Source organism: Setaria italica, chromosome IV (assembly GCF_000263155.2).
Source record: "Setaria italica strain Yugu1 chromosome IV, Setaria_italica_v2.0, whole genome shotgun sequence".
Taxonomy (NCBI): Eukaryota; Viridiplantae; Streptophyta; class Magnoliopsida; order Poales; family Poaceae; genus Setaria; species Setaria italica.
In genome coordinates this window covers 4,535,225-4,546,504 of record NC_028453.1, presented here as the reverse complement: position 1 = coordinate 4,546,504, position 11,280 = coordinate 4,535,225, and the positions used below count along the sequence as shown (strand labels likewise).

Here is an 11,280-nt window from a genome sequence, read left to right as displayed (position 1 = left end):
CTGTCTTGCATTTGTTTTGCAGGGTCCCAAATCAGAATGTAAGAAGTTCAGATATGGTGTTCCAGAGTACATGGACCATCTTGAGGAGATATTCCATGAGGTTGTAGTAGATGGGTCTACCTCCTTCATACCAGGAGAAGAAGATGAAGAACCTGAAGAAGAAGATGAAGAACCTGAAGAAGAAGATGAAGAGCTTCCTGGAGAGCAGGGGTTCCCTGCTGATTATGATGACAGCCCTGGTAGTACTAATAGCAGAAAGAGGCTTAGTAGCAACAGCACTAGGTCCACTGCCTCAAGTCCTGGAAAGAAGTCCAAGAGTCCTATGGTTCAGGTTATGGACAAGATGTTGAATAAATGGGCTGAGTCTGATTCTAGGCACCAGAAGATACTGAAGAAGAAGGTGGATGTCAAAGCTAGCAAGGAGATGCAGGAAAGAGCAGAGTTGAAGAAGTGTCAACAATTGGCCATAGAATGTGGTGCTGCAGCTGATAGTGTAGAGTACTATGCTTGCCTGAGCATTTTTAAAGATGGATTGCACAGGGAGTTCTTCTGCAATATCCCAAGTCCTGAAGCTAGGCTGGTTTTCCTGAAGAGATGGTGCGAGGAACACAATATGTACTAGTTTAGGGCCTGTTGAACTAAGATGTTTGCTAGTTTAGGGCCTGTTGAAGAGACAGGTCTAAGAGATGTTTGCTAGTGTGTTTGAAATGAGACTGATTGCACTGAGTTGGTCCAACTGAGTTGTTTGAACTGTGAACCATGTTGTTTGAATCAAATTAGTAGTTGGTTGAATTGAGTATCTGTTGAACTGTGAACCATGTTGTTTGAATAAAATAAGTAGTTGGTTGAACTGAGTTGTTTGAACTGTGTCTGATATGCAAACCTAAATGAGTACTAACCTTTTGCATTGTTTATGATTTAGGATGCTAGTTCTTCAACTGAGTTGTCAAGTGATGATGAGGATAATCATATTATGGAAGAATCATCTAGTGAAGATGAAACTATGGAGCTCATATTGCACTGTCGTAAGAGGAATCGGGAGTTCGTCCAAATGATGTTAACACTCGGTATGTACTACGAATCTTACATACACAAAGCTCCAAGGAGGGTTGCATCAGTGACGGGCATTGAATGGGTAACAGAAACATTATCAAATCCGACCTCTTGTTATAACATGTTTAGGATGAGTTGCCCATTATTTAATCAACTTCATGATCTATTAGTTGACTCATATGGTTTGAGAGCCACTCGAGATATGTCAACAGTGGAGGCCTTAGGAATGTTCCTATGGATATTAGGTGCACCGCAGTCACTTAGGCAAGTTGAGGATCGATTTGTGAGGTCGTTGGAGACAATAAGCCGTACGTTCGACAAAGTGTTAGGCACTGTTCTTAAGCTAGCAGTACATAATATTAGGCCACAGGACCCTGAATTTAAGACGGTGCACAAGAGATTACTCAACCCTCGGTTTGCTCCGTATTTCAACAACTGTATTGGAGCTATTGATGGGACACACGTTCCAGTCGTGGTGCCAAGTGAAAAGGTCATGCAATATACAAACAGGCACGGGTATACCTCACAGAATGTGTTAGCTATTTGTGACTTCGACATGAGGTTTACATTTGTTGTTAGTGGATGGCCAGGATCGGTCCATGATATGAGAGTGTTCAGTGATGCCATAGAAAAATACGGTGACAAGTTTCCACATCCTCCTACAGGTACACTGTTTCTATATGATAGTTTTTTTGCCTATATGTTCTCTAGTTTGTTTTTACCTAACAAGTTTGCCTTTTGTTTGTAGGCAAGTTTTACCTTGTTGATTCGGGGTATCCAAACCGTCCCGGTTACCTATCACCTTACAAGGGTACGAAGTACCATCTACCGGAGTTTCGTAATGGTCCAATGCCCAGAGGTATGCAAGAGACCTTTAATTATGCACATTCATCCCTTAGAAATGTTATCGAGAGGTCATTCGGAGTTTTGAAGATGAAGTGGAGGATACTGATGGGTATACCAAGTTTTCCAATGCACAAGCAAAGCAAAATTATTGTGGCTTGCATGGCAATTCACAATTTTATCCGAGAGAATAGTGTTGCCGATAGGGAATTTGATTTGTACGATTGTGATGAAAATGGTGTCCCAATGCCCGGAACTTCAAACCGCGGAGGAGGTGAGACAAGTACCCAAGTAGAAGAAGAAGATAGCAACATGAATGCATTTCGAGATGAAATAGCTCATGCCTTGTACAATAGGTCTAGATAAATTGATTTCAATGTTGTAATGATAATGTATTTGTAGTTTAATTTTGGAGTTGTTGGACATTGTAATAGACATAAAATTCCCTTCTTATGCACTGGTGTATGACTGAAAGAGAAAGAGAAGAAGAGAGTGAAAGAGAAAGAGAAGAAGAGAGTGGAGAAGAAACAAGAAGAAAGGCATAGCGCTTTGCATGCATGCAGTGCAAGGAGGAGAACGGAGGGCACGGCACAGCACCGCACCGCTATGCACGCATGCATGCAAGCAGCGCCAGCGAGTGGAGCCAGCGCAGCACGCATGCATAGCAAGGGGCGCCAGCGAGTGGAGCCAGCGCAGCATGCATGCATGCAAGGGGCGCCAGCGAGTGGGGCCAGCGCATGCATGCGCGCGGGCGGGAGGGGCAGCGCGCGCGGGCGGGAGGACAAAAGCAGGGGTATGGTAGTCATTTTCACTATTAGGTGCTAAATTTTAGCCTCCCATCCAAACACCCATGGGTGCTAAATTTTAGCCTCTTTTTTTGAGTGGGCTAAACTTTAGCTCAAGGCTAAATTTTAGCCCCTACTCCCAAACAGGCCCTTCGAATTGCTGACGAATTCAACGATGTCGATACTCTCCAACCGGAATTTGGCAAAAGTTCAGCGCTTCAGAGTTCAGACGATGGAAGTCGGTAACTTGGTCGAATCGAAGCTGGCATGCTGCCAAATTCGGCGCATTTTGCATTCATCCAGAGTTGTGGACTCCATTCTTGTTTGGTACGTGTGCTCTTTGAAATTTTACCCAGAGCTGCCAAATTCGGTGCATTTTGCATTCATCCAGAGTTGTGGACTCCATTCTTGTTTGGTACGTGTGCTCTTTGAAATTTTACCCAGTCTGTCGATCACTCCACATTTTGACAGAGATGGCATCCAGTTGCTCGAGCGAGGAGTTCATCGACAGCGACAGCTGCGTGCAGATATTTGCTTGTAGCATCTATATGTAGAGCTGTAGCTTGCCGAACGACTTGATTGTGAACAGAACCTTCTCTGTCAGAGGACAGATAGTTGAGTGCCCATGTGGCCTGTGGCCATGTGCTGTTATGGATAGAACAAAAGGAAAAACCAATCATAATGCAGTTTGGCATGCCGATTCCAAATTTCTAAGTATTTTTTTTAAGTCGCAAGACCCAATGCCCCAAATTGCAAAAAGAAATCCTAGAGCAAACTTCATTAGTTTAGTTGGGTTCCAGGAACTAACCACCGCATTAGACCATGTTCAGTTGCCCAATTTTGGAGTGCCAAAATCACTGTGCTAGCACTGTAGCACACTGTAGCGTTTCGTTTGTATTTGTGAATTATTATCCAAACATTGACTAATTAGGCTCAAAAGATTCGTCTCGCAAAGTACAACAAAACTGTACAATTAGTTTTTAATTTCGTCTACATTTAGTACTCTATGCATGTACCGCAAGTTTGATATGATGGGGAATCTTCTTTTTGCATAGTGTCAAAGTTGGGATTTGGGGGTGAACTATCATAGTTGGGTTCCAGGAACTAACCACTGCCCAAATTCCAAGTCTTGTAGACTTGCCATAGTTTGGCAAAGAACTAACCACTTTGTCAGTCAGGCAGCCATGTGAGGGGTAGCAGTTTTGTAGTAGCTTGATCATCACTTAATGGAAGTGGCGTGCAAGGAAATCAACCCATTAGAGAGTGGGTTCCAGGACAGTTAAGCAGGTTGCCGGAGTTGGGTTCGCGTCCTTGTCTCACTGGTGGGTGAATCATGCATGGTTTGGTGAGACGCTGCCATCCTGAAGCTCATCTTGGTGGAATATAGGTCTCCAAGTATGACTCTAGACGATCCATCTGCAACGATTTCCCTTTTTGTACGAAAAAAATAGACAAGATCCTAAAGGAGGTCGCTGAAGGTTTCTATCCACAAGCTAGCACCATGCAGTCTTATTTAACCATTTCTTTTTATCAGATCGCCCATCAAACTGAACATTAAGATTTATCTGAACTTTAACTTACTATATGGTTCATTAGTACATAGTCATGTATGCCCTTCCTCTCACAAGCTGTACTTGTGGTGGTACCACTTATTCTGTGTAAAATCATGTACAGGTGTGAATGAATATACAAAAGATACAATTTTCAAATCAACACATCTTTTTTTTGGAGAGCAATAATCAGGACAACACGAAACAACAATTGATCCTTTATTTCATGGATCCCTTGTGATGATTCCTGCCATGAACAAGTAGTAGTGATGGGCATGGGCTCATGGCGGGCTTTTGTAACAATCCTTGTCCATGGACGGCGGCATCAATCAAGAGACCTGCACCCCGGCGTTGAGGATCTGGGGGATGGACCTGATCCGCAGGGCGGGGCTGATGGAGAGCAGGCCCACGAAGCTCTCCGGCGGGACCCGCATGCCGCCCACGTTGATGCACTCCAGCCGCCGGCAATTGTTCACCAGCGCCACCAGCCCGGCCTCCGTCACGTGCCGGCAGCTCCACAGGATGATGCTCTGCACATGGAATGGAATGGAATGGAAGACACACCCCACCACACTGTCAGCAACTCAGCATGCAAGTCAACTGCATCTTTCAAGCACTTGTCAGCAACTCAGATTTCCATTTCAGGTGATCTGAACTTTGCAGATGGTTAACACGTTGCAAATTGTATGTTGTGACCAAGTTCATGCATGATATGTTTTGACCAAACCATTTTTATGCTGTGCAGTGTGCATAACAGTAAAACTAAATGCCACAGGTAAGTACTTTGGAATTCCTCTGTTTGGATTAGTTTGCTGGAACTAAATCTGCACAAATAGGAATATAGGATGGCCTGGCTGTATGTAATCACTGCTGCTTCCCAATGTAGTGTTCACTGTTCACTAAAGGATTCAGGAATATCAGCATATAGCTGCACAACGACTCTGGTCAAAGCTCTGAAAGCTAACTAACCCCCTCACAGCTGTAGGAAAAACTATTAGCAGCCTACGTTTATGTGATATAACAGACAGACAGCCAGGGATGTTCCGAAAGGCACCGCGCAGTATAAAACAGCAGCATCATGGGTTCGTGGTCAGGTACTGCACGCCAGATCCTGACAATAAAATCAGTATCTAGCACCACTGGCCACCTCAATCTGCACGAGCACGACAAGCATCTGTCCAGCTGATGGCCGTGGCCCCCGGACTTAAGATAAATGCTGTTCTATGACAGGACCAAGGAACCAAGTCCATTGATTTGTTCCATGTTTTCCTCAGTGGAAAGCATAACTATAAGGGCCGTTTGTTGTCACATCGAATATTTAGATACTAATTAGGAATATTAAATATAGACTAATTACAAAACTAATTATATAGATGGAGGCTAATTTGCGAGACGAATCTATTAAGCCTAATTAGTCCATGATTTGACAATGCGGTGCTATAGTAAACATGTACTAATGATCGATTAATTAGGCTTAATAGATTCATCTCGGGAATTAGACTCCATTAGTTTTATAATTAGCTCATGCTTAATCCTCCTAATTAACCTCCGAATATTCGATGTGACATGAATTTTAGTCTGGACTAAAGATCCAAACACCCTCTAAGGCCAGTTTTAGTGGGGTGTCACGGAGGGTTTTATAGGCATTAAATTCTATGCCACATCAGCAGTTTTGCTGACTTGGCAACCTAATTATGAAAAGAGAGGAGAGAGGAGTTTCATCCCATGAAACCCACCTGGCACAGTTACCAAGTCTCATGAAACCCAATGAAATTTACACTGAGGGTGTTATAGTTTCATTGCATGACACATTTGATCATAACTCTATGCAAAAATTAAATGTTATAGGCTGTCTATGAAACCGTGCAATGAGAGTAACAGTTTCATGACATGACAATCTTGGTAACAGTGCGATGAAACCATACACTGAGATTGGCCTCACGATCAGTAGTTTTCTCTTGAACACAGGAGAATTGTGTGAGTCATCGTGTTTGGAGAATTGTGTGAGTCATCGTGTTTCATTGCATTAAAGGAGTCGATTCCAGTTAGCGCCCAAACGGAAAGCTAATGCAGAGTGTAGTTGACCTCATTTTCTCTACCAAACAGAGTCTAGTGAACCTCACTTTCTCTACTAAACAGCAAATGTTGACAAGCATTTTCCGGGAAAGAAAGTGGATTTATGGGCATAGGGGCAGATGCACAAGCCTGTATCTCTGTGATTCTATCTTCATCAAAGAGATTGAGCTTAAATAAAAAAAATGTAACTACTAGTGCAGCAAGGATATATTCATGTATCCCTGTTAGGTAAAAAGACCAGACGACCTAGTTACTCTGATACTGAATTCCCCTCTTTGTGCTAAAGCAGTGGTGGGCTGGTGGTCTGAATAATTACAGCTTACTATATAGTGAAAAAACAATGTTTAGAAAACATACAAAAAGAACAGCAGACTCAAATTCCTGTATGCATATTCTGATCACATGAACGATGACAAAAGGAATTCTCAATTGCTACCTAGCATTATTTGTCACATAATTACACATAATAAGTCCAAGCTATACTTAATCTGCTCCCAGCCAATGTACCACGGACCAAAATTGAATGGATCACTGTTCCGTGATAGGCCCAACAAACCAAGTTCATTAATTTGTTCCAACCAAGTTCATTGATTTGTTCCACGTTTTTATTTTCCTCATTGTCTAGTTAATTCCATCAGAATAATGTCATAATTCAAATATCTTCTACTAGAAGTATCTTCAAAGTTCAAACTACCGACTGGACTGTTCCTATACCCAATTTTCATAAGGTGCTTCGTCAGGTTCATAATTTGCAATACTGAAATAATTGAAGTTCATAAACGAGAGGCGCACCTTCAGATCTGTGCAGCTATTTGCAACTGCATTCAGGGACTCGTCTGTGATGAATGTCCCACCAATATTCAGGTGCTGAAGAGAATAAGCCCTTGAAACCTACAGAGGAGATTGAGAAAAGCGCAATTGTTATGAGGGCAAATAGCACCTAAAAAAAGTTCTTAGTGGTCTGAATCACCAAACTGCTAGCATTGCAGATATGAGTTCTATTTGCTTAAATAATCATAAAGATCATTCCGATTCTCGACATGCTGCAAAGTCTAATACACTGGTACATGACCTAGGAAAAACTGAAAGCAATTGATGCGCTAACCACAAGAAATCTGAAGGGACGTTTGACAAAAGCACATTTCTTATAATGGACATTAACACTGCAAGGACAAGCTTACTCAAGTTAACCAAATTGTCAACAATTTTTTTCTTGCAGATAGAGAGAGGTGAGTTCACCCCAGACATGGATCACTCTTCAAGTAACAACCTAATAGTCTACATGGTGACATGACCCAGAAAAGAATGAATAAAATTATAAGCAGATGATGAGAAAGCAAAACCAAACAAGTTACACAATTATAATTTGTAAAGCAACCCAACTTTTTCTTGAGCATAAGTCAACATCCTATCAAATAACATATATCAATCTCTACGCAAATTTAATGACCAAGAAAATTGATTCACGTACACTTGACAAAAAGATCAGGTTAATGAAAAATAGCAGAGACCATTTCGTTCAATTTTTTCTGTCAATGGGCAAGAGCTAATGACTTCAATCTGAATACTGACAAGAGGTCATCGACAAGCTAATCAGAAGATTCCCGTTCTCACCAGCTGAACAACGCCCTTATCTGTAATTCCAGCCAATCCCCAGAGCGATATGGACGTCAGCTTCCCGACGCAATCCGCGGTTGAAATCTTGATCAAGCCTTCGTCGGAGATTTGGCACCCCCAGCAGCTTCGTGAACTCCAAGAACGGGGAGACAGCGTTAGGAAAGGACTGATCGGTCGATCGAGGGAGAGGGAGAGATAGAACATAGAAGCGTAGGCGATATCGAGCCGGTGAACTCACATGTCGAGGTCGCGGAGGTTGACGGCGGCGCGAACGAGGCGCGCGGCGGTGTCGTCGCCGGTACGCTGCCCCGCGAAGCTCAGCCGCCGCCGCGACGCCAGCGACCGCTCCACCGCCCGGCGCCACCTCCGGCTCACTCCCCCCGCCCTGACGGCCACAACACATAGAAGCAGAACATAAGCAATTCGAGTCACGATCGACATGGCACATCAGCTAAGAAGACGGGCAGAATCCATCGATCAGAGGAAGCGAGTGGTTCGTACATGGAGAGGTCGCGGAAGGAGGGGAGGAGGGAGAGGACGTGCGCGAGGAGGTCGGCGGGGAGCCGCTCGATGTCCCCCTCCGCCGCGCCGCCATCGCCGTCGCGCAGCTGCTGCTGCTGCTCCATCTCTCTCTCTCGCTCGACGCTCGGAGAAAGAAGCTGATCAGAAAGGCCTGCGGGGCGCGGGGGCTTCTTGTAGCGCCAGACGTCGCCACCGGCACGTGACGCCGATGCGTGCAGCGCGACGCGACGCGAGTGGACGCGGGCGCGGCGTGGAACTCGGCTGCGCCGGGGGCGCGTGGGGATGAGCCGATCATGTGGACACCCTCGCGCCATCCCGCTACATTTTTAAAGGGAAATCAGCCGGGGACGACGCCTCGAGATGCTACGTCCAACTGTTACGAAAAGCGCCCTGGATCAAACGAACCTGCGGTTGGGATGCTACAGTGTTCTTGAAAAACGAAAAACTTAACAGCAGTTGACACGCAGTAGTACAATAAAAAGATGCAAACTGTGTGGAATAACAATTAGCACTATTGCACATCGGTATTGGTGCATACTTTTTTTTTAAGGAAAAGCTAAACCTCACACGTGTGATTTGAGGACGGTGCTCACTCGATTTTTTTGTTGGCCGTTGGATGTGGATTTGGCGCTTCACGTTCTCCCAACACCATTGTTTTGCTTTGTCTCTCTGACTTGTGGGCCCGCGTCACTGTTTGTATTTGGGAAACGCGCCATTACTTATGTCTCTTTCTCGTCTCTTTCGCGTCTCTTCCGCTTCACCTTTAGTCGCTTCGTCTTTCTCCTCCCCGTTCCCGAGCCGCGACACTTCGAGGTGGAGCTAGGGTTTCGGCCGCCCCGGTGAGATTTCTACTCCGTCTACCCATTTCGCTCCAGTAGATGTGTTGTTTGATTGCGCCCCTCTCCCTGTGTTTTTGTTGTTTGCGTTGATTCACTTTTTGTGTTGAGATTTTTTGGTCACACCCGTGGTGATTTGATGATTCTGCGTTGCAGTTTTTTGATTCTCCCCTAGGTTCATGGCGCGTTTGCTTAGTCATTTAGCTTCCAGTTGATATTGTTCCATTAGATGCGCGGATTTGATTTGATTGCTCGACTCCCACCGTTCCCAATCCTATGTGTTTTGGTATTTTTGGTCACGTACGATTTTGATGATATGTATTTTGTTTGTTTCTGATTCGTTCATCCTCGTTGAATCCTTGGCGCTGCGTGCCCTCCGTTGAATCCTATGTGCTTTGTTTCATTTCCCCCTTCCATTGTTCGGTATTCTAGATCCGGGTGACGAGTAGCGATTCTAGGTTTTCGGTCGCCGCGGTGAGTTCTCGTTGTTGGATCTAGTTTCCTTGGTTGTTGTTGTTATGCTTCGGTTCATGGTTTTATTTTTTCGATCCCCCTCTTGATTTTTGTTGTTCTGCTTTGATGTTTTATTTCATTTCTCCTCTCCACTGTTGTGTTTCCTAGATCCCGACGTCGAGTGGTGATTCTAGGCTTCCGACCACTATGGTGATTTCCCCCTCGTTGGATCGAGTTTATCCATTAGTTCCCTTGGTTGTTGTTGTTCTGCTTCGGTGCTTTAATTTTTGTTTTCTCGATTCCCCCCTTTTCTGTTCTATTGTTCTGTGATTTTTATCGCGGTGTTGATTCTGTCATCTATTTCGCCCTTAGGGTTCGTGGCATCCTTACCCTTTTGATCAACCCCCATCCTTTATATTGTCGATTTAGTAGTTCTCGTGGGTTTTGATTTGTTTGTAGTTTCTATTTTTATTTGTTCTTATGTGATCTAGTTGCTCAGCTCATTCTAGGATTTGTTCTTATAGTGTTTTGTATCCTCTGAACTATGATGCATATGTACATGTAAATTATGATTTGATAATGATTATTTTGATGTATCCATTTAATTATCCTTCTACTACTTGGTAGCATTTGAAATTTTGCTGCACCCTTAGTATAAGCTTATATGTTTATGAGTACAATTAATTGCTTAGTTTTTTATGCTTTAGTATTAAGCTTATATGTATCCGATTTGATTGTCTGCGCTCCCTCTGATTTCATTCTTTGTTGGCACATACCTATTTGATTTTGTCAAAATCCACTAGTTTCTTATGCTAATCTGAGTATCTCTTGTTCTGTGGAGTTCTAATTCAGTATGTGTGTTGTTTAACTTGGTGATTCGTTCGTAGCTGTGCACTATTTCCCTCTGTTTCAATCCTTTCGTTCAAATTTGTGTCCTATTTTAGCTTTGTCCTATTTAAATTCGCGTTATCCGGTAATATGCTGGTAATATCCTTTCGATGATCACTTGCTGTTAGTACGTATAATTTAGCTTCTCTATCTGAAAAAATCTCCGCTAGGGTTTGCTGCTTCGTTAATTTTCTAGGATTTATTAGGCTTGTCTGTACTTGATGATATCGTCCCTATCTGGAACTGTTTACTATGTTCAATTTCTCGATTATAGCTTGATGTATCTCTTTGATTATACTCATGAGATTCAATTTGGTTTCTATAGTGTTTTGTATCCTCTGAACTATGATGCATATGTACTTGTAAATTATGATTTGATAGTGATTATTTTGTTGCATCCATTTAATTATCCCTCTACTACTTAGTAGCAATTGAAATACTATTTGCAATTGAAATTTTGTTGCACCCTTAGTATAAGCTTATATGTTTATTTGTTCTTATGTGATCTAGTTGCTTAGCTCATTCTAGGATTTGGCGGTGGTGGGATTGCCTGATTCATCGGTTTTCTGATCTACTTTTATTGTGGTTAATCCGTCCTCTCTCTAGGATTTTATGTGGATCCATTCATTCTTTGATTTAGGTAACCCATTCCAGATG

The 11,280-nt window shown here is 43.3% G+C and overlaps 2 protein-coding genes across 4 annotated transcripts; one reads left to right on the top strand and one right to left on the bottom strand.

The window, feature by feature from the left end:
- Nucleotides 1-6: 6 nt before the first annotated feature.
- On the top strand, nucleotides 7-2,370 carry LOC101784314 (protein ALP1-like). 2 transcript variants are annotated; one of them, XM_022825980.1, is made up of 2 exons: nucleotides 7-1,718; nucleotides 1,802-2,349. In XM_022825980.1, the coding sequence occupies exon 1, from the start codon at nucleotides 71-73 to the stop codon at nucleotides 620-622; it is 552 nt and encodes a 183-aa protein (XP_022681715.1). In that variant the 5' UTR covers nucleotides 7-70; the 3' UTR covers nucleotides 623-1,718; nucleotides 1,802-2,349. The 2 variants fall into 2 exon arrangements, with proteins under 2 accessions (XP_022681715.1, XP_004964755.1); XM_004964698.4 differs by having other exon boundaries at nucleotides 904-1,718; nucleotides 1,802-2,370.
- A 1,853-nt stretch (nucleotides 2,371-4,223) lies between these two features.
- LOC101783626 (F-box protein At5g67140) lies at nucleotides 4,224-8,775 on the bottom strand. 2 transcript variants are annotated; one of them, XM_004964696.3, is made up of 5 exons: nucleotides 8,426-8,775; nucleotides 8,163-8,309; nucleotides 7,922-8,057; nucleotides 7,100-7,198; nucleotides 4,224-4,761 (listed from the first exon to the last, which is right to left on the bottom strand). In XM_004964696.3, the coding sequence occupies exons 1-5, from the start codon at nucleotides 8,758-8,760 to the stop codon at nucleotides 4,561-4,563; spliced, it is 918 nt and encodes a 305-aa protein (XP_004964753.2). In that variant the 5' UTR covers nucleotides 8,761-8,775; the 3' UTR covers nucleotides 4,224-4,560. The 2 variants fall into 2 exon arrangements, with proteins under 2 accessions (XP_004964753.2, XP_004964754.2); XM_004964697.3 differs by having other exon boundaries at nucleotides 7,922-8,048.
- Between the last annotated feature and the right edge of the window lie 2,505 nt (nucleotides 8,776-11,280).